The 23,642-nt window shown below is 35.8% G+C and overlaps 1 protein-coding gene across 1 annotated transcript; it reads left to right on the forward strand.

Annotated features, from left to right (window-relative positions):
- The first annotated feature begins 986 nt into the window (after positions 1-986).
- Positions 987-14,689, forward strand: LOC140229532 (asparagine--tRNA ligase, cytoplasmic-like). The gene is made up of 14 exons (XM_072309781.1): positions 987-1,021; positions 1,622-1,709; positions 3,554-3,640; positions 4,330-4,382; positions 5,096-5,140; positions 6,606-6,642; positions 7,633-7,710; positions 9,249-9,370; positions 9,764-9,899; positions 10,644-10,757; positions 11,950-11,997; positions 12,681-12,764; positions 13,103-13,234; positions 14,558-14,689. The coding sequence occupies exons 1-14, from the start codon at positions 987-989 to the stop codon at positions 14,687-14,689; spliced, it is 1,191 nt and encodes a 396-aa protein (XP_072165882.1).
- The last annotated feature ends 8,953 nt before the right edge of the window (positions 14,690-23,642 follow it).

Consider the following 23,642-nt stretch of genomic DNA (forward strand, 5'->3'; position numbering starts at 1 on the left):
CTGTTCATACGTCCCTTCATTTCCTTGCTTTTCTCCTTTCAGGCGTTACAATATCACTTTTTTTTTTCTCCACAACTATCATCTGTTTCTCTTGACATGCTTCTGTCGAAGATCGCTGTCTCTGTTGTGCATTTTCGTTTGCTATTTTGTCTTCTGTTTGTTAGTCTTGTCCATTCCGTTTTGTCCCGTACAGCCTTTTCTTCAGTAGTTGTTTCGTTGTCTAGTCTTTTTCTATGTTTGTTCGCGTCTATGAAAGTAAATGTATTTATCTTTGAATCTAATTCTCAGTGGGCTTCCAGACTTCTTCTTCTTCTTTTTTTCTTTTTTTTTCCTTTTGTTTTTATGATGCTTCAATTAATCTTCCCACTGATGTTATTTTTCCAGAGGGGCCCACATTCTACAAGCTCTGTCTTTTTAGTGGGTCTCTCCATTTTTCGCACTTTAAGTAAAGTTATACATGTACTTCATTTCGATCACTTCTGTTTCTTTTTTACAACAATGTATAATTACTATAAGGTCCTCAATTGTTGTACATTCTTTTCAATACATAATGTTCTGTTTACCTTCTCTGTTGTCAAAAGAAGTGTAACTTATGTTTTGTCGGAAAATGAAATAAACTTTGAATCAAATCAAAAAAAGTCAGTGCGTGGGTCCACATGTTGAGGCGACATGGTAACTTCAGTGAAGAGTTTTCAAGCCTATTGCTGATCGAGGAAAACTTGTAAATACATTTAGGCCTGCACAAAACGACTTTAAAATAAATACAAATAACTATGTTACCTCTTACATTTACATATAATTAGTTTGAATGGTTCGATTTGCACCCTGATTTTAATTCAAAGCTTAGATTCAACATTCTTGCGCAGGGGCATAATGCTGAGCTCACTGATGTCAGAGAAATCTGAAATAGATAGAGGTCTCTGCCTTTACTGACATCTCCATCTATTTCACACAATAAACAATTCATATATAATTTTGCTATATACATGACGTTCCTTCAGTGTGTGCTCAGTGATAAGTTGGTAAGTACTGAAGATGGATTGTGTGTTTGTATATGTAGTCTATGTGTAGCAAGTTTTTTTTTTTTTTTTTTTTTTTTTTTTGCCGTCAACGTATTTACAGTATAGCTGCTTTGCATCATGCAGAAGCATAAGTGCATGTGGGTATTATTTTGAAGAGTCTGATAGTCAATTTTGAGGGAATCATTTTTCTTTAAGAAAAATGTGTTTAATAAACTTTGAGACTTGTTTCAGCACGTGTAATGTTACAAATTATGTGTTTTCCTCTCTCACTCCTTGCTGATTTGAAGAAGGCTGACCTTTTTGCTTTTTTTCTGTTGAGTAAGTATATAATATGTATATTTATGTTTATGTTGGTAATAATAGAAACTCTCCCTTTCACTGTCTTGTGAGTGTAAAATCCTTATCATCAATCATAACAAACTCCCTCACCTTATCACAAATGCGTCCTTAATTCCTGGTGAGAATACTAAGATACACGTTTACTTCACGGTATAAAATATGGTCATGTAGTCCATGTTGTCAAACCTAATCTCATCTCATGGTGAGTTGAGACAAGTTACTGTCATGCAAAGTATTGACGTTTGTGTCTACCTCTGACAATGCCAGACGTACGAAGCTCTGATCCTGTCTACGGAGAGCACTGTGACATTGTATGGAGTTCTCGAGGTGGTTCGTGAAGGACAGAGTGTAAGTCTATCTTACAAGAGAGTATCTCCCCCCCCCACCCCACCCCCCCCCCCCAAAAAAAAAATACAATCTGTTTTCGCATTGATAGCTTTCAATATGATGATTAAATTGTCCCAATGCCACCCACGGTCCAAAAGTGTAATATTATTATCAATCTTAATTTACATTTCGCAAAAACAAAAGCATTCAATTTTGTTAAGTGGTCACATCAAAATGTGGACTGATGTTAAGCATGCCTTGGGTCAGCTTCTTCCAAGTTTCACACTTAAATGCTCTTGGAACTGCATATTATGTGTCAACACATTCAAGGACAGAACTTGGAGGGAAGGGATTCCTGATGTGCTCCACAAAAATCATAATATCTCTTTGACCAGTGAAGCAAATCGGATGGAATTTCCTTTAAGATGTGGGTAATAAGTGATAATTTTAAACCCTAAAATTGTATATGGATTGACTCACTGTTTTAAAATTATCATTGTGGAGGGTCCCGTTGTATCTTTTATATATATATTTTTTTTTATTTTTTTTTTTGGGGGGGGGGGCGGCATATGGTACATGTCTCAATGCTGTTTCTTCTCATGTCTCTCCACACATCTGTCGGTCTGTCCAGCTGTCTTTCCGTCTGTCTATCTTCTACTGTCATCTCTCTCAACGTTTGTCTGTCTGTTCGTCTCTCTTTGATATATCTCTGTCTATCTGTCTGTTATTGTGCATCTTCATTTGCTATTTCTATCACTATCTATCCCTCTGCCTGTCCGTGTATGTTTTTTTTTTTTAATCTTCTCTTTATATATCTCTCTTGGTGCGCTTTTTTATTTACTTGCCTTATCTCACACCATCTGATTGTAATCTTCGTTTGTGGAGTCTTTCATTGTAAATCAGCACTCTTCTCTCTCTCTCTCTCTCTCTTTCTCTCTTCCCCCTGTCTGTCCGTCTGTGCATCTGTCTGCTTTTGCTATCTCTTTCACTGTCTGTCTTTGCTACCTCTATCACTGCCTGTCTGTACGTCTGTCTGTTACTGCTATTTGTCACACTGTCCGTTTACCTGTCTTTCTTTGCAATCTTTTTCTCGGTCTATCTGTTTGACTTTCTTATGCATCATTGTGATTATTTACTTTTTTTTTGCCATGGCAAAGTCCATTGTTTCTTTTTATGATATCATTCGTGCGTATACTTTATATTGTATTTGAAAAAAAAAATCCTTTATCAGACGAGTGTAAGAAAAATGAAAAAAAAATTGTATCACTTTGGATTATGTCAACTTATTATTTTCTTTTTGATGATGGAAATAGATACACTATTGAATTGAATTGAATACAAGTATATTTTACTGTCTGTCTCCTTCTCTGCAATTTGTCTATTTGTACCATTTTTTGTTACCTATTTCTGTGATTTTTAGTCTTTCTTTCTGTCTGTTTTTCTTTGTTATTCATTATAATACCGTCTGTCTCCCTTAATCTCTTTCTCAAGGTCTGTACGTTGATCCATCTTCATCCGCTGTCTCTACCAATGTCTGTTTTTTTTTTCTTTCCGTGCTATCTCTGTGCTAACTGGCTGTCCATCTCCTGTTTTCTGTCTCATCGTCTGTTAGTTTGTATGACTTTCTTTGGTGCCTCCTATTCTCCTTATGTCTATCTTTTTTCATGATTTCCTTCACTGTATGTCATATGTCATCCGTGCTAAACACTGTACTCTTCTCGCTGCATGCTTTTGCGATGTTTCCCTCTGTCCTGGCAATTAATGAGGGACCAAAGACAATCCACTTTTTCTCCTGGAGTGAATTATCTGAAGTAGGTCCTATGAGATGCTGATGGCGTCTGTGTTTGTGCTTGCCTCTTCTTCAGGCTCCTGGTGGACATGAGCTGATTGTGGACTACTGGACAATGGTCAGTGCTGCGCCCGCTGGAGGGGCAGACAAGCTTGTCAACGAGGTCAGTTCCGTTTTCTCTCCATTTTTTCATGCTCACAAACCAGCAAATGTTTCATGTGTGCACTGATATTATGAAACTGTTTTTAAGTAATCCTCAGAGATATACCGATTTAAAGTACATAAAAATGGAAGACAAATAGATGAATGAAGATTTATAAGGAGAAAAGTTAATGATCAATATAATGAAAAAATTGAAATTCGTTTGGTTCATGTTTGCTCCCAGATACAGGGGAATTCCGTTACAGCGAGAACAAGAATCCGCTTATTACGAGATAAATAGGCTGTTTGGTCTAACATTGCGTTTTAACCCAAAACAATTCGAAGTTTGTTTCATATTTTCTTTAATTTTGATCCTAAAACAAACACAAACAAGTAAAAATCAAGAGTTTATGTGGATAAAAATACTTTTTTTTTTTTGTCTAACCAAACCAAACCAAACCGCGGGCAAAATCAAAAACTATTTCTTTCCTTGTCGGACTCGGATAGGTCTTGTTTGTCTAGTGTCGAACTCGTTCACCTACCATGTATACCGTGTGTCGGACTCATGGGCTTTATTTGCCTAGTGTCAACCTTGTGGATTGAACAACTGTAGTGGGCTGTAGGCCTTTGACTCGTGAGTGTCAAATCCATTACCAAATAAAATTGATCATACTAATTTTGATTTGTGTCTCTGATGGGTGTGTCACTCAGGAGTCGCATGTGGATGTCCAGCTCGACCAGCGACACATGATGCTTCCCCCAAATTATTTACCCACTGATTAGATGAGATAATAAACGGGCTGTCATTACATCGATCAAATGTCAACCAAATATAATCGTTACTTCTTTCATTCATATATTGTTTTTTATTATTTCAAACAGAAATATATAAATACCATACTAAAGTTGAAAGCATGAGGTTTATTACAGTGTAAAATAAACCTAATATACGATTTGCAAAATAATAAAGGAATATTAGAATGCTAGAAAATACTAGAAACAAGAACATTGTTGTAATAATTTGCGCAAACCATATACCCGTCATTCACATTAGATTAGCTTTCTTTTGTTTGGTGGAAGGATGGAAACTTTATTCAACCTGGCGTCTCTCTTTTTGAAAATTTCTCACTCCTGAAGTATGGGAGTCTCGTGGATTTCTTTTTGTTCAGATCAAATGTGTCTCTGAACTCTATAGATTCCAAGGACTCCTATCACAAGTATGTACGTGTACTCAATTTTGGGGTAATGCCGTATTTTTATCCATGAATAAAAGAGAATGAAATAACGGGTCAAGTTATTTTGATATTTCAGGATAATGTTCACTATTCAATTTCTCTTTTTTTCTTTGTAAAGAAAAGCGAAATATGTATTTCCAAAAATCATGCAACACAATGTCATGATGAATATACACAAGAAATTTTGATTGCATCTTTTGGATGCGCTTTTTTGTAATATGTTTTTATTATTTTCATCTTTTGCAGCTGTCAAAAATCATGCGCATACGATCCGTTGTGACTCAGTGGTAAGTATACTACGGGTAGTTTTCTAAAGATATACTGAAACTGTTTAAAGGGGCTGTACAGTACTGGTTGAGGTTGGGATTTGTGTTTTGAACAAACCTAAGTGAGATAATGAGAAACCTCTTATGAAATATGAAAGAGCATGTAATTTAAGAAGGATTCAACATTTATTTGATAAAAATTGGTTTTGAAATGGCTGAGATATCCACACACAAGAAAAGTGATGATTATAAAAAACGACAGGCCACAACTTTATTAGGATCTCTTTGTTTCACCTTATTTTGGGATATCTCAGCCATTTCAAAACCGATTTTCATCAAATAAACTTTTGATACCCATTAGGATTGCATGGTCTTTGACATCTCATAGAGTGGTTTCTGAATATCTCGCAAAACGTTAAAAGCTAAATTCTCACCTTGACCAGAACTGTACACACCCTTTAACTGCGTGCAAGTATAGATAAGACTGGTGCTATCTGTGCAATGTGCTGTCATGCTGCATCCAGAACAGTACAGGAGCACTTGAGATGAATATGGACTGTTCTCATAAACGCGTCTTAATGGATTAATAATTTATTATCTTTTAATGTCCTTGTAAGAGCCCCCCCCCCAAAGTTATTCTCTCCTTTTCAATATATGACTTGTATATCTATATCATTTTTGTCCCCGCCGAACGAGTTCGAGCAGGGGACTATGAAACGGGCTCCGTACGTGTGTGTGTCCGTCCGTGTGTCCGTGTGTCCGCCCGTGTGTCCGTGTGTCCGTCCGTGTGTGCGTCCGTGTGTGATCAAAATGTTCAAAATGCTACTCCTTCGCCATTTCTTACCCGATTTTGATTCTGTTTGCTTTATATGATAGCACTACATGGGAGCTTTGAAACTTCTATACAGAATTTCAATTGTGACCTTTGACCTTGACCTTTGACCAATATTGTACATTTTGCTACAAAATGCTACTCCTTCGCCATTTGTAACCCGATTTCAATTCCGTTTGCTTTAAGTGATGGCACTAGGTGAGGGCTTCAAAACTTCTACACAGAATTTTGACCTTTGACTTCTTTGACCTTTGACCTTGATTTTTTACCTATATTGTACATTGGCTACAAAATGCTACTCCTTCGCCATTTCTAACCCGATTTTGATTCCGTTTGCTTTATGTGATGGCACTAGGTGAGGGCTTCAAAACTTCTACACAGAATTTTGACCTTTGACTTCTTTGATCTTTGACCTTCATCTTTTTACCTATATTGTACATTTTACTGAATGCTACTTCCGGCGGGGACATATATTACGCACCGCGTAATTTCTACTTTTCCTTGTTTCATTAAGTATGACAACATCATGGTTAAACAAATTACAGCAGTTACTGTTTCTTGCCTACAATCATAAACTGTTGCTATATTTCATACGCAATGCATTATCTACCTGCATTAAACTGTAAGCATGTTATATCTTTCTTTCTGCACTAGCTTCAGGGACCATTACCAGGCAAATGGCTACAATGAGGTGAGTATACACTAAACATAACTACGCTATTTTTCGCCACACATATGCTATTAGAGCTGGATCTAGAGTGGATTTATTGAGTGTCGTGTGTCTTTGCAGGCTTTAATTAGCCCTGCTATTAAGATAATGTTCTAAGAATCTATCGACTCTTTAGCTGAATATACTGCCCATTGGTATTTACGCAAGTCTGCCACACTATTATATCAAAACTGCCGAGAATGGAGTAATATCAGTACCGATATGAATACTCTGAGAATAACCATTCATCGACTCTTTTGCTAAATATACTGATCATTGGTTTTTGATGCAGTGTTCATCCATAGATGATATCATTTATCGTATTCCATAATTATACACTTCTGTAGAAATTTAGTTTAGTGTTCATTCCCGAATAAAGGTCCAGTTCACCTTTGGGAGCAGTCATTTGAAAAATGTTCAAGATATCGCCTCTCATGCATATGTGTAGGTCTGTTCTACCACAAAACACCCTCCCATATAAAAGTTTTGCAATAAAGATGCAAGGAGATCTCAGTATTTTTCTCAATAAACCGTAGCGGTGTACTGCTTAGTCTGGAAACATTTTTATTATAACTGTTGCTCATATTTTGTATATTTAACAATATTTAGCATCAATTTTACTGATTCAAATTTTCACAGTGATTGTTTATATCCCTAACTCACATTTTAGAACTATTTTAATGCGCTAATGCTGGGTTTTCGTTTCATCTGCAAATGGTAAATTATGCCTTTAAGCATTTAATCTTGTATCATCCCACCACAATAAATTATTAGACCACATGTATTATTGTCGAGATATACATTTCATGTAGATGTGTACTTAAAAGTTGGGTTTGTAGCATTGTGTTTTCAAACAACATTTTGTTTGAAACTCTCGTTTGGAATTACAGAATGATTGCCTGAATGAATCTGGAATATAGTAATTCCAAACCACCGTTATAATCCTCGCTTCCCTTTTCTCTCTTACCAAAGGTGACACCACCAACAATGGTGCAAACTCAAGTGGAGGGTGGTTCAACACTCTTCAAGCTGAACTTCTTTGGAGAAGAGGTATGCATTTGATAAATAAGTTGAATGCTTTTTTTCATTATTTCAATCGTTGTTATATCAAATGTAGCCTACAGTTGTGGTTTGCTGGTTGTTGATTATTGTTACAGTATTAAAATGCTACTTTTAGCTAACTGACATGTTTTAATTTAGCAGTTGATTGAAGAATATGTTACTTCTGTTTAGACGAGCGAAGACAAATCTACCTAGGGACACGTAAACCTGTGGGGGGGGGGGGGTTGTGTTTCATCAATTTCGTCAGCGCTGACAAGTTCTCAGTCTCTGACAATTTTAGCAAAATCCTTGTTTTTGATTGGCTGAGATGCTCTGGTCAATGACTGTTACCATGGTAATTGTCAGAGACTGACAACTTGTCATAGCTGACAACTTTGATGGAATGGTACCCTGATAGCCTTGAACGAATTTTGTGAAGTAACATTTGGTCAGCTTTTATCCATATGATTATGTGACCCGCTACAACAAAAGGATCCTAAAGTCGCTGACGGCTGAGGTGAGAAAAATCGAGTTTGAAGTCACATCATCAAAATTGGTCAAAACAACCGGATTTCTGTTTATGGCATAATTTTGTAGTCAGATGTTTTGTCTATCATCTGCCGAAATTTCGACGCTAAATGATCACAGGAAAGGCAAGAAATCAGCATTTTCTGGGCCACGGTTTTCCGACTTTCAACGTAACAGTTGGATTTAGCGCCGCAGCGAGACTCCGCCCCTTGCAACGAGGGAGTGATATTGTTGGTCAGTATGTGGCATCGTGATTACTGATTGGTCGAGCGTAGACCGCTGGCGCTAAGCTTGAATCAACATCGCTGAGGTCGCTAAGAGCATACCTTCCACTGTCAAGCGATGAAATTGTCTCACCTCTCCTTGGTCATGATAGCGTGGGAAGGAAAACTTTGAAGGCGTTCTTCTCAAAACTCTGATTTCCTCAACCACTTGACATGCGCTATTAGAATCATCGATATCTCTGCAACCAAGTACTTTTATGAATTTTGCTATGTACCAAATTAAAGTAGAAGAGTAAGGGTATAATGTCATGCCATTTTCAGAAAATTGTCCTCCCCGACTTGCGGATCCCTTTGTTGTAGCGGGTCACATATGTATATATCATCCATTTCACATTATTGCCCCTGTTCTTTAAGTTGAACATAAAACCTTTGCATTTTTGAAATTAAAATTAAGATTTAAAAATAGCAAGTGGAAATATGCCTACATGTTTACCAATTTTGTTTCTGCCTTTTTATTTGAAAATTAGACAGCAAAAGCATTAATTAATGTCGTCTGTAAAAAAAAAAAAAAGAAAGAAAAAGAGTATTTTTTTTTCTATAGATTCATTACATTTATTTTGAACAACTTCCCCTCTGCATAGTCCACGGCAATATTCATGTAAGGAAGCTTATTATTTATCATTGTGTACCTCCCAGTTGCCATATATAAATAAAAATAATCCGAAAAAAAATGTTATTTTTATGATGACAGCAGACCGAACTTTCACTATTCATTATTTCCTTCTTTTTTTTTAGGCCTTTCTGACGCAGTCCTCTCAGCTGTACCTAGAGACTGTCCTACCCTCCATGGGGGATGTCTTCTGTATAGCACAGTCCTACAGGGCAGAGGAGTCTAGGACCAGGAGGCATCTGGCAGAGTAAGTTAGACATATTGCCAAAAGAGAAGGAAGATGGTTTTGGCAATATTTTTTGTTTTGTTTTTATGTTATATTTATTCTTAGTGAGGCACTGGACAAAACTATACCACTTCATTGTAGAGTTTCTGATCCACATTGCAGTTCGTATTGAGAATGAGTTTCAGTGATTGTTTTACATCTTGCAGGAACTGGAGGGTAGCATCAGTTATACCCTTTAGAACTAAATAGCTCAGGATAAATGTAAGATTCAAAAGGCATGGAATACTGAGAAGTCATTTAGAAAAACATACAAACGAAGATTTTTTTTTTTTTTTGCCTCACATTCCTAAATAAAGCAGAAGAAAATAATTATGATGTCTAAAGAATTGATGTCGATGCTTTTCCTCGCTCAAGGTACACCCACGTTGAGGGAGAGTGTCCTTTTATCAACTTCAATGATCTTCTGGACCGACTGGAGTTTCTCGTGTGTGATGTCGTTGACCGTGCTCTGGCTTCGCCTGTGGCTGACCTCATCAAGGAACTTCATCCTGTAAGAACTGCTTCCTGTTTGATTTGTTTAGCTTGCTCGCTCTCTTCTCTCTGTTAAGTATTTCATATGCTTTTATCTGTTGTGTGTTTATGATTTGTTACTGTATGGGTGGTTGCAAAGCCATACTGTATGAATAAACAAAAGCAAAGGTGAGTGAGGTGAGACCATTGAGTTGTTTTCCAAATGCTGTGTCAGTGGGCGAAAAAAAAAAGGCATTTTTTTTTTATTTTCTTGTTATGTACTGATGGACAATATACACAGTTCGCGATTATGACATTGTCACATTTGCTAGACTTTGTTTACAAATAGGGACGCATGGTGTACACTTTGTTTAATTGTTTTAAGGACTTCCAGCTTGTTCAGTTCACGGTGATAACATTGTTGCATTTGATCGAAATGATTTGTTGGTCACGTACCAGGACCGACGCAACCGAGAAGGGGGTCGGGTTGGAATAATGCATAGAAATAAATAGAGACTTACCACTTGGGCCCCCACTTTTTAAGAACCCTTAAGAGGTACCAAAAAAAAAAAAAAAAAAAAAACTCCGTTGAGTCTTTTTTTCTTTTCTTTTTGATGTACTTGTCAGTTGATTTAACGCGGAAATAGCAAAAGAAAAGTGAGGTAAGCCTTTGTTTTTTGTTCACGTGTTTATTTCTTGTTTTTTTGTCACATTATAACCCGGAAGTGGCACGAAAAATATAAACTGCTCCCTACTTTTAAATGTATGTATGATTGTGCTAAAGGACTTCAAGCCTCCCAAGCGTCCCTTCAAGAGAATGAACTACACAGATGCCATCACCTACCTCAAGGAGCATGACATCAGGAAGGATGATGGAACTTTCTACGAGTTTGGAGAGGTGAGGTGCATTGTGGGTTGTATTCAAGAGACATTTCCGAGAGGGGGTTCCAGCCCCAGGGTGAAAATGTGATGATGTCATAAACTAGTCGGAAGAACGCTAATGGGATGGTATAGTTTCGATTGAGATAAAAAGTTTGGACCTACCTAATATTAAGGTCGCTTTATTTTAATCTATTTTTGGATATTTGAGCCATTTCAATACCGATTTTCATGAAATAAGCCTATAATTATGCTTGATACTGTAGACTCCTTAACATTCGATAAAACTTAATGGTTTCCAAATATCTCGCAAAAAGTTAGAACCTGAATACCTAGCTGAACCAATACTATAACATCCCTTTAACGCTTTATTTGACACGGTAAAAACCCACTATGTGCCACTTTATTCTGAGGAACCCATACTATAGTCATGTTTTGGGAAAACATTCTGTCTTTTATTATATGTAATTTACATAGTTTTTTTTTTTTTGTTAGGCTGGTTACGTTGTGAGCAAAGTTGTAGAGAAAATGCCACGTTTTGCTTTGACGTGAATTGTAAGACAAATTCACTTTTTTTATCTTTCAAATGACCGGTAACTACATTATTATAAAGGCATGACTTTTTCAGACAAAGCTGAGGCAAAAACTTAGAACGGAAAACGCAAATCCAGTTTTGAACCCCGCTTGCTTGCCAATCATAAAAACCAATCTGTTTGTGAAAATTGCAAGAAACGCTTTCATTGTACTGTAGCATTTGGCGATTATCTATTGGTTCGGGCTGGTTAAAACATGCGAAATTGGCGCGCAGTGGACTGAGGCTGGAATGCGAACATGGCAAATTTAAACACCGTCCTGGACCTTTCTTTAACACTATCAAAGGACAGTTTTTACAAAAAGTGAGCAGAGTAATAGGAATGGATGTTTGTATAATGAGAAGTTAACTAGTTGAAAGTTGGGTCCAAAGGAAAGAAGAACAGGAGATGAACCAGTAAACAGAGCAGAGACATACAGGGTTTTGCAATTAGCCAGTGGATGGTGTCAGGATAAACTTGAACAGTAAAAGTTGTCTGCAGTTACTCGTAAAGGTACTGTGGCCTGTGTGACATGTGAAAAGTGATCACATTTGCTTTCATTTGATCTTCATGAAACATTGATATTGTCTGCTGACACATGGTGTAATCATTCTTTCTTCTTGTGACCATGTAACTTAGGATATTCCTGAAGCACCAGAGAGGAAGATGACAGACCAAATCAACGAGGTAAGAGAGTTTTTTTAGATTTTTTGTTTTTGTTTTTAATCTCATTTCTTCTCCGATCTTCCGTAACTATTCCAACTTATCATAGTCGTGTTCTATTATTGAAGAATGCAGAAGCTATGATCAGGGTTGACTGTTAATGACCATTTTGTGAAAGTGGTTCACATGGTACTTACATTCTAGTGGTATGTCTAGGGGCTGTGATGAAGACATAATATATCTATAATATGATATTATCACAACATTACTGACAAATGGGTGTGACTCTATCCATGCGGTCATCAAATGGCCATCTAAAATGTACCCGAGGGGCCAGCATTCTTCAAGCCTTGCCTTTTTAGTGGGTCTCTCCATGTTTCGATGTTTTACGTATTGTTATACCGTTAATATCAATTCTGTCAATTTTCATGACAACGTATTTGAAACTCCAAGGCTTCACAATTATATTTTTCTCAATTTACTTTGTTCTGATTATGCAACCCTACTCTCTGTTACAAAAGAAAGGGGAATGTTTATGTTCTTTTCGAAAAAAAAATGAATAAACTTTTAATTGAATTGAATTGAACTGAATTGAAATGAAGAATGACAACGGCTTTAATTAAGGTAAGCAGATTAACACATGTCCTCACATGATTATGAGTATTTACAGCCAGTTAAACAATATTTCGAATCTGTCATACCCGCAGCCGATCCTGCTGTGTCGCTTTCCAGCCAACATCAAATCTTTCTACATGCCACGTTGTCCTGAAGACCAGCGTCTCACAGAATCAGTAAGTGTAAAGGATTGGTGGATTGGTTTTAAGTATACAATATTTAGACCTACTTTTCAGCATTTACTTGTTTAATGTTAGTTTTATCGAAACCTTGACGTCCAAATCAAAATTCTGCACCATGACAGCTCTTTTCAGAAGTGTTGTTTGCTTTCATTTTAAACCTTCAGAATCACTTCTTTTGTTCCTCCTCGGAGAAGTGTCGCCGAAGGCATTTCTTTTTTCGGGGTTATCCGTTTTATTGAGTTGTCCATTGTCAAAACAAAATTGAACATGAACAATCGCACAAAAGTGACCACAAAAGAATAGCACTGAATTACTGGTACTTTCCCTTTCAGGTTGATGTTCTGATTCCCAATGTGGGTGAGATTGTTGGAGGTTCCATGAGGATCTGGGACTATGATCAGTTGATGGCAGCCTACAAACGAGAGGGCATTGACCCCAGTCCTTACTACTGGTACACTGACCAGGTGAGTCTTCTGCCCTAACATTCATGACCCTGTCAGTTGTCATGTTACTGATTAGAGTAGCGTGTTGAAAGACTTTTCTCAACAATTACAATAATTCTAGACAAATGCCACTTGCAATTATATTCGTAAGTGATATCATGTGATGGGTCAGAATTTTGCGGCCCTTAACGTTTATTTTCTCTTGTTTTGTTTGAAGGTAAACTGTGAGGGATTTTTCTTCAAGGCCAAATGTCTATGTAATTTATTGTTGAACTATGGATTGATTGATACAACATAATTGCAAACACTTCATTCAACTTGCATTACTATCACTTCATCAACTACCATCATTGTCACAATTAGATTGGCATCTATCTAAATGAAGCTTTTTGGGTGTTCATTATACAGGTGCAACTCTTGTTGTTGTTGTTTTTTTCAGACTCTCAGTGATTGAACCGTGTCTGATCATTGGATTGGTTGATATTTTTTCTTCTCTAATATAACCATTACCATATGTGACCCTGCACCTCAAAACAAACAAAAAGTCGCCAGACATGAATTGTTTAAGACTACACATGTATTCTGAAAGAGCAGACTTTAAGCTTCAGAATGATGTATAACTCAAATCAAATGGACTCTCCTAACCTATATAAATATTGGAAAGAAATCACAAACTCAGGAAAAGTGTGAACTGAGAAAAGAGGCTCTGAAGTGCAGTGTCTATTCAAGCGCTTATTCTTTACCAAACCGTGCTGGCTGTGCGATGAATGGGACCAAAAAACAACAAAAAAAAACAAAACAAAACAAAACAAAACAAAACAAAATAAAAAAAAACAGGAAGTAAATTACCAGAGTAACAACAATGAAGGGATTAGCAGATTAAACTGAAATTAAGCATGCCTCATAAACACATTCTGTCCATAATTAATGCTAACTTTCAAAGCAGTAGCACTAGACCTTTCAAAAGTTATTAGAGTTGAAAAAGAAGAGTGTGGACAAGGTTTTTCAGAAATGAAAAAGGATTCTAAAGACACATCTAATCACACTATTCTACCAAAAATGTTCGAGATAAACAGCTAAAACACACACTTTCCTGCCCGTTTTATGATACCAAATTTTTTGCATAACGTAAAAGAAGACCTGCTCTTTTAAAAAATATGAACACGTCAAGTTCGGCTAGGTTGACCCATTTCACTTATTTTCAGTCCTCACGCAAAATCAATTTGTGCGACTTTATGTTCGTTTTGAGGTGCACGGACACATATTACCCATGTTCCACATTATTGATTTTGATGTGATCCCATTGTATAGCATTGTTTCAACTTGTCATGTTTTTATGTTCAGAGGAAGTATGGAAGCTGTCCCCATGGAGGCTATGGGCTGGGACTCGACAGGTTCCTCACCTGGATGTTGAACAGACACCACATACGGGATGTCACGCTTTACCCACGATTTGTAGAGAGGTGTACCCCATAAGGAAATAGCCACATTCCAACCTCACTACTGAACCCATAACAAAGTAATCATACATCAGTGAATAATTTGTTTACATTTTATGGTATGTATGCATGATAAGTACTAACCAAATTGTACTGAAGATAACATTTGCTTTTTTTTTTCCATTTCTTTTTATTACTTCTTCGTTTGCAGCGATAAGTACCTTCACAAAATATCAGGTTGAACTTGAAAAAACAAAAACAAAAACACATGTTCAGGTGTTCCATCGTTAGATGACAGTAAATTGCAAACCTTATTTCACTTAAAGAGAAAAGCGTAGTATTTTGAAGGGTTCAAAATTCATCTCCTACCATTCTGAATTGCTTGCTGTATATCGGCAAGCTCTACCAAAAAAAAAAAAAAAAAAAAAAAAAAAATGTTCGTCCTGACATGATTGCGGGGGGGGGGGGGGATTACTTGTTTTGCAGGATTTACTGAGACCAAAAGTGTGATATAATGAATATCACTTGTTTCTGAAGAGCCCTATGGGGTATGCAGAACGCTTGCAAGTGCATGATGATCACATTGTAGGTGCACGTTGTATTTAACTTTACCTTTCAGTTCTTCTTTATCATTTTTTTTTTTTCGTTTAAGAAGATGATTTAAGAGCTGGTAGCATTCTTCAAGGTGTAGTCAAAGTGTGTTAAGGTCTTCATTTGTTTCTCGAGAACCAGTGTCATTATTAAAGCAGGGGAAGGTTACAAACTTCCAATCGTCAGGTGCAGTCACTAGAAATATTTCTTCCTAGATTGAATAGCCCTACGTGTTGTTGTTGCTGTTGTTTTAGATTTCACAAGAAAAGACTTTACATGTTTCTATTACGGCATCATCATGTGCATCAATTATGGCTTGTAAATAGGTAAGACTGGGAAGTAGTAATAATTATCTGTATGAGCACTGAGATTTCTCAGCGAAATGGTTGAACGTTATGTATGAATAATTACGGCAAGAAGATTTTTTATTAGAATGATAAATAAACATTTTGGAGGTTGTGGAAAACATGAAACTACTGCACCGGTTTTTTCAAGAAGAGGAGTGCCGAAAAAACAAAAATGATGGTATATTGAACAATAAAAAACTAAATTAGTTTTTACGCGGTTCACGTAATGATTATATGTTGGATCTGCACAGAAACATAATTATTGTTTACCATGATGCTAACTTCTCTTTAATTTCATTATATATTGCATGTTGATTTTAGACACATCATGTCCTGCAAAGTCATGAAGTCATTTTCGATGAAGGATATGATTGTGATCTCTGCTTTGGAAAATAAAGTTTCATAATTGATGGACAAATTTCTGATCGAAAAATCAGCTGAGTAGGTCCATCAAGTCACAATTTCATGTACTTTTGTGATGATTTCTTTGCATTATTAAATAAGAAATGATTCACATATTTTCATTTTGTGGAATAGAATCGATCAATCAGTCAGTTGATAATCATTCAATCAATATGATGTTAGTGTAATATGAATGTAAAGCGTTCATGCAGTGTTATGTATGTAGCTGAATTGTAACTGGCATAAACTGACAAAATATGCACATTATGATATGATAACGTATAAAAAAGAGTGTTTTTTTGTGTGTGTATGTGTCTTCCTTACATGGAATATACCTGCATGTGAAAACAACACGTTTGGTTTCATAATTTCTTCACTTTCTCAGCTCTTTGACGTGAGAGTGGTGATTGATTACATTTAATAGCATTTAACCAACGAATCTTAATAAAGTAGCATTCTTGAACCCTTTGAAAATGGAGTGAAAATGGGGAACACTAGTGATTAGGGCAACACAGTGACAACATAAACATTGGGAATTCTGAATCTAAAACCGATGTTGAAACTGAAGTTGCACTGAATGTACATTTGATTGTTTAAACATATCCTGATAAATATGTAATTAAACTAAAGCTGTTTACTCATAACATTGTGATGTTTGCATTTTTCTCCCTTTGCAGTCAGATGTTTGCTTATCTTATCACCATGTGTGTAAGGTTTTTTGAATCAAAAGGAGAGGTGTTTCTACTGTGACTTCTTAGAACACAGTACACTCAGCACGGGCATGATAAATTAAAGTTGTTTGCATTGAAAACTGCCCTGTCTTAAAACCCACCTCCTCCCCCGCCCCTAGAAAAAGAAAAGAAATGCAGAGCTGAAATGTGTGTCTATACATTCATGCAGACAAGAAATTCAATGTTGGCCAAGTGGAAGTTGTACTGACAGTTGAGATGAATCGATTGAAATATCAATTGTTTTTCACTAAAATTGTGTGAGAATCCAATACATACGGCTTGCGTTGTATGTGTAGGCCCTAATGGAGTGTATATCACCCCTAAATGTAATAAAAGGGCATACTTTTTTTTTCTTTTCTACTTGTCTTTAAATGCCTAGTATAAAATACATGTACATCCTCGTAGTACAGTGGATTGCAAAAGACAGGGAACTTGTAGAATTCCCCAGTATGGTGTAAAACTGTAAGCTACATTCTACAACGTCAAAACATACACTCCTTTAGGGCCTACCCATACAACGCCAGCCGTATGTATTGAATTCTCATGCGATTTTAGTGAAAGGCAATTGATATTTCCATCAATTTATCTCAACTTGAACTTCTTTTCTGAAATACGAAATCATCTACATTGTCTAAGAGCAGCAAATTATTGCTGTATTTGTGACCCTGCACCTCAAAACAAACAAAAAGTCGCCAGACATGAATTTTAAATTAAGTCCATATTCTGAAAGAGCAGACTTTAAGCTTTAAAATGATGTATAACTCAAATCAAATGGACTCTCCTAACCTATCTAAATATTGGAAAGAATGCACAAACTCAGGAAAAGTGTGAACTGAGAAAAGAGGGTCTGAAGTACAGTGTCTACTCAAGCGCTTAATCTTTACCAAACCGTGCTGGCTGTGTGATGACTGGGACAAAAAACAGGAAGTAAACCACCACAGTAACAACAATGAAGGGATTATCACATTACACTGAAATTAAGCCTGCCTCATTAACACATTTTGTCCATAACCAACGCCAACTTTCAAAGCAGTAGCACTATCCTTTCAAAAGTTATTAGAGTTGAAAGTGAAGAGTGTGGACAAGGTTTTTCAGAAATGAAAAAGGGATTGTAAAGACACACCTAATCACACTATTCTACCAAAAATGTTCGAGATAAACTGCTAAAAAAAAACACACTTTCCTGCCCGTTTTATGAAACCAAATTTTAGCATAATGTAAAAGAAGACCCGCTCTTTCAGAAAATATGAAAAAGTCAAGTTCGGCCAGGTTGACCCATTTCACTTATTTTCAGTCCTCACGCAAAATCAGTGTGTGCGACTTTATGTTCGTTTTGAGGTGCACGGTCACATTTAAAAAGTATAGTTCTATTCATATTCATGATAACAAAAATAGCATTCATTAATCCCCTCCCCCCCCCCACACACACACACACAAAACAAATGTTTCTATCCCTAACTTATATTTAGGAAGTCTTTTGAAGCACTAACGCTGTATATTTTGTTTAAATCTGCAAATGGTAGATAGTGCATTTAAGTGATAGAATGTATCACATTTATCTTCAATATTATTTTCCAAGAGATAGGTAGCGTTCTTTAGCAGTTGTTAAGAGCGAATAAATTCTGCATTTTCGCAAAATACATTAGTGTCATCAGCACTCAGAATATATTGTAATAACATAAATGGGTTTGAAATAATTATTGAGGAACACCAAAAATGAACAACGAAGCTGTGGTAACAGGGTACCACTTGAATTTGAGTATGAGTGTATATCTTATTCAACAAAATTAACAACAATGTTTAACAACAGTAAAAATAATAATGTACTTCATCAAAGAACCTCACATTTCTAGTACAAAATTTACAACTTTAACCAAAGGTCCTACACTATATAGATGGCCAACTCTCTGTGGAAAAATGAAATGCTGCCGAGGAGTGCTCCAACCAGCGTTAAGCGTCTTAAGTTTCCAGGCGAGCTGTACTTCCCCGATATGTTTGTGAGAGACCAAGACAGGCTAAGACCAGAAAGAAAGAAATTTATGTAAACAATCACGAGTAAATCTAAATGCATTAAGCTGCACCAGTAGCTACACCAAACCACCAACAGTTTCATCATTATTACGATTTCCAACAAAAAAAAAAAATGCAGGAAAGTAAGAAATGTATTCCATCCTTTTATGTTAGATGTGGATTTCTAGATCTGCCAAACGTATGGATGGTGTTAGGGTGCCCGGACAAGTAACAAAAATGAAGCCGCCTTTTTGTCTCTAGATTTAACAATGTTGCAATGTAATGCCGGAATGACTCTGCTATTTTTCTTTTCTTTTCTATTCGATAAGTATACATGATGAATGTTTTGCCCATTTTCTTTTTTTTTCTTCCCATTTAAGGCTGTCGAATCTTCAAGCTGAATGTTTATTTGACGACAGCCTTCTGCATTCACACTCCAATACATGCGCCATAATTCAGTCAGATCATTTGATATATCCCGAGTGGTTCCCAACTGACATGTTCTCTTATTCTTTTCTTCAATCTGTACACGTATATCTCAGTTATGTTCGAATATATACACTGTATGTTCTATTGTCTTGAATATAAACAGAAATGCTTGTATTTCATTTGTAATGTAGAAATTCCAAAGAAATTCATTTGAATTGAAAAAGAAAAATGAAACAAAACTGAAACAAAAAATCGGCATTTATTACTGCTAATCGTCAGCAACATATGTTGTTCTGTACGATATTCTCTAACATTTATGCCAAAAATAAGAGATTTACAATGTAAACATTTTTTTTTTTCAAATAATTGTTTAACATTGTCTAATAAATCAGTAAGTCTTATATGTACAACCTCTACCCACACCCAACAGCTTGGCAATAATGTGTCAACTAGAAAGGGGTTGTACTTCCGATCATTTCAATATTTTTGATAGTTTTAATTCTTTACCGTATTTGCTGTCTCTACGCATCGAATTCCACTAAATGTATCAAAGTCTGTCTTTCATATAATACTGTATACATTGAAGACTCAAATGTGTGAAATGAGGGTGAGAAAACTAATTAAATCGAGAATTTTCAGTAACAAAGTTGCTCATTCTTCTTCTTCTTCTTCTTCTTCTTCTTCTTCTTCTTCTTGTTAAGTCTGCCTCCTTCAATAATCTAAAGATTCTTGCAGACAGGAATAGGACCTGTTCGAAAATTCAACATCTTGGTGTAAGGCCTACTGATTCAATGTTAGGCCTGGCATGTTATTAATTTGTTCTTATATCGCGACTATATAACGATTGTTACAAGTTAGATTCTCAGACAGCAATAGCCCAACAAATGGGCATGTATAAATATGGAAAAGGACAAAGCTAAGGCTTGCCTAGGACTTGGCAAGTCTATACTAGGTTTTACCTGGACCTACAACTCAGTAATAATGGTTAGCTGCAGGTGCTTTCATAATGTCTATATACTATTTTTCATGCAAAAGTTTCACGTACATAATATTCATAGTCACTTGAATGTATATTTCAAAGAAAATGTTCTTTGTCATCCACTATTTCTGTTTCCATTAGTTCTACAACCTTTTTGCATTAGTGAGTCAAACAAAATGAGTAATTCACAAAAGAGTTGAATGTTTAACTTTCACAGAGTATTAAAGGTACAAAATTTGATTCTTTAATCACGTTATTTCAGTGTATGGCTGGAGTCTACATTGTTTGTTTGTTTTTTTTTTTTCCTCTTAACACTAAAGGGCGTCGGCCGTTTCCGTTTCACCAGCGGCCGTGAAAACTCGGGAGATTTGACTATTTCATGAAGTGTATTATCTTTGGTTCAACTTCATTGCACTAGCATTATTACATAAGGCGGCATGAAAATACATACATGTGACCTTCATGCATGTACCTAAATTAGTTTACTTCTCAAAAATTTCATTTGCATTATTGTTTCTGCATGGTACAAGTATTCAACTATGATCACTTTCGGAAATATACACATGATTCATCAATATTTTTGCCTGATCTTGCACATGAAAGGTAAACAAATCATTGTCCATCGTTATGATTATTTACTATTTTTTTGCCATGACAAAGTGCATTGTTTCTTTTTATGACATCATGCGTGCATATAAATTATAATGTATTTGAAAAAAAGAAGAAGAAAGAAATAAACAGTTTTAACCCACTATCGACTTGCTTATCTACAACAACAAAAACAAACTGGTTTACACAACAAAACATTCATGGTCATGTTCGCAGGTGATGCTAAGAAAGAAAGAAAAAACAAAAGAAAAAAGGGATAGCGATAATGGAAGATGGTGAGAAAGAACAGGAGAGAAAGAAATAGAAAGACTCCTCGTTCACTGTACAGTAATACACTGTATAAATACAACGCTATTGAACGTGCATTCACCCTGTTGCCAGGTAAAGGCTTGGTGAAGTAAGGTAAGGATCAGTTACTTACATGAAAATAGAGAAAAACTTCTATGGCATGCCTAGACAGCGTATAACATAGAATAAAGGTGCTTCACGTAACAAAATAATACATGTTCTTGAAATGTGAATTACAAAATTACACAAAAAGTTGCAAAAAATACAATAGTAACAGTACTATCAGGGCTATTGTTGTTGCGAAGGAACCAGAAGGTACTTTAAGTGCTAGTCGATCCTGATTCCTTCGATCATTGCTATTATGAGATGGAATATTTGTGTTTTAACACCGAAAACCAAAAAAAAAAAAAAAAAAACTTACAAAAGCTAGAAAAAAATTTTGAAACGTATGACACATGTAATAAAAGCTTCTCGAGTTATTACAACAAATGAACCATGAAAATAGGGTTATGTTTAACTCTTTATGTGCCATGGTGGAAACCCCCTGTGTGCCACGTTATTCTGATACACGAAGGTAGTCATGCTTTGAGAAAGAATTCTGTGTTTCCAATTTGTATAACTTCTTCAAATTTCTGTTAAGCTGTACATAATAGTGAGCAAAGTGTTAGAGGAATGCCAAACTTTGCTTCGATATACATTGTATGACAAATCTATTTTCAATATTTCTTTTAAATGACCAGTTGCTACATTACTGTAAAGGCATGACTTTTGCACATAAAACCATGAAAGAAACTTAGAATGTAAACGCAAATCTAGTTAGGAACACCGCTTGATAGTTAATCACCACATAGACTGCAAGCCGTAAGTGAGAGGAACAAAAGTGCCAGAAACGCTTTCATTGTACCGGGGGATTAGCGATTTATCGATCGGTTTCGGCGGCTTTGTTTGTTGAGCAGAATATGCGAAGTTGGCACGCCGTCGACTGAGTCGGACGTGCGAACGTGGCACACAAAGAGTTAAACTACGTTTATGTTCTATTCATGTTTTTGTTTTGTTTTAAATTCATCTGCATCAATCAGTTTTTAGGGTTGAATGTATTAAGTACACAATTAACTCATTTCTGATATTATAACTAGACTTCCTTCGCCTTATATCATTTGGCACACAATTCTATTTTTTTCCGTTCCCAAGAAAGGTATTGAAGACTAGCCCTATGTTCACGATTATAAGTCCTTATTCGGGAGGTCCGTTATTTTAACGTTTTCTTTGTTTGTTTGACTTCTTTATGCTGGTCTTCTTTCTGTAGCAGTTGCCGCTAAAAATGATAGCGATAATAACAGTAACATGAACACGGATAGAAATAAAAAATAATGAAAAATAGTAAGTGTATACATTATATCAATGACCCTGGATCATAAAAACCTACAAAATGTTGCCAGGTATGGATTTTTAGTTCATTCATTCATTCATTCATTTATTTTCCACATCCTGATAAAAAGCATTTTTAAAAAAATACAAGAACGATACATACACAGTAGAACATCGGAAAATTACAGGAGAAAAAAAGTCCAACTTACAATAATTTTACATCAGAAAAACACAAACATAGAAGCAGATATTTCAGTTTGTGGGGGATCAACAGAGACCGTTGGTCTTTCTATGGCTGATCCCAAATATTACAGCAAAGAGTAGTTACATTAATGCAATACACATAAAAAAAACTATACTACAGAAAGTACACAATACATATGAGAAGGCAATAGTCATCAAAGTGTGGTGCTTGTAACACTGAATAAAACTTCAAATAATTTGTAATATGTATTTATGAATAAAGAATGATTTGTATCTTCTTTTAAATATTGACAGTTTATTAAACAGCTTTATTACATTTGGCAAATCATTCCATAGAACAGTCCCGTATATTTGAAAGTATATCTTGAAATGCAATACTTAAAATTTGGGATATACAATCTATTCATCTGTCTAGTATTGCAATTATTCTTATTTTGGATGAAGGAAGTATCAAGCAACCCTGGCAACATATTGTTTATAAAGACAGATTCTGAAAGAATATACGCTAAGCTTTAGAATGATGTACGTCTCAATTCTAATCAACTCTACTAACTTATCTAGATACTGGGCAAAACAGAAAACACACTCTGAAAAAGTACTGAGAAAAGGGTCACTGAAGTGTAGGGTATAATCTTGTTCTTACTCTTAGCATGACCTTACCGTACCCTCTGCAATAAATTGGAGAAAAAAAAAAGGACTGAATATTCCATAACAACCACAATGAATCATCAGATTCACCTAGAATTGAATCTGCTCTGCTAACACATTCTATCCATGATTAATACCAACTTCCAAAGTAGTAACATCATCTTTTCAAAAGTTATGAGATTAAAGTAAAGAGGTTGTAAAGGGTTTCTGAGAAACGAAAAAGAGCCCCTAAGACACACCAAAGCGCTCTCGAAAACTTCTAAAAACACAATTTTCCATTTTTGTAATCCAAAACTTCAGATTGATTTAGAAGAAATGCCCTTTCTGAAAGTATAAAGATATCAAGACTGACTGGGTTGACCCATTTTTCATATTTTGAATCCT

This window comes from Diadema setosum, chromosome 6, assembly GCF_964275005.1.
Source record: "Diadema setosum chromosome 6, eeDiaSeto1, whole genome shotgun sequence".
In the NCBI taxonomy this organism is placed as follows: Eukaryota; Metazoa; Echinodermata; class Echinoidea; order Diadematoida; family Diadematidae; genus Diadema; species Diadema setosum.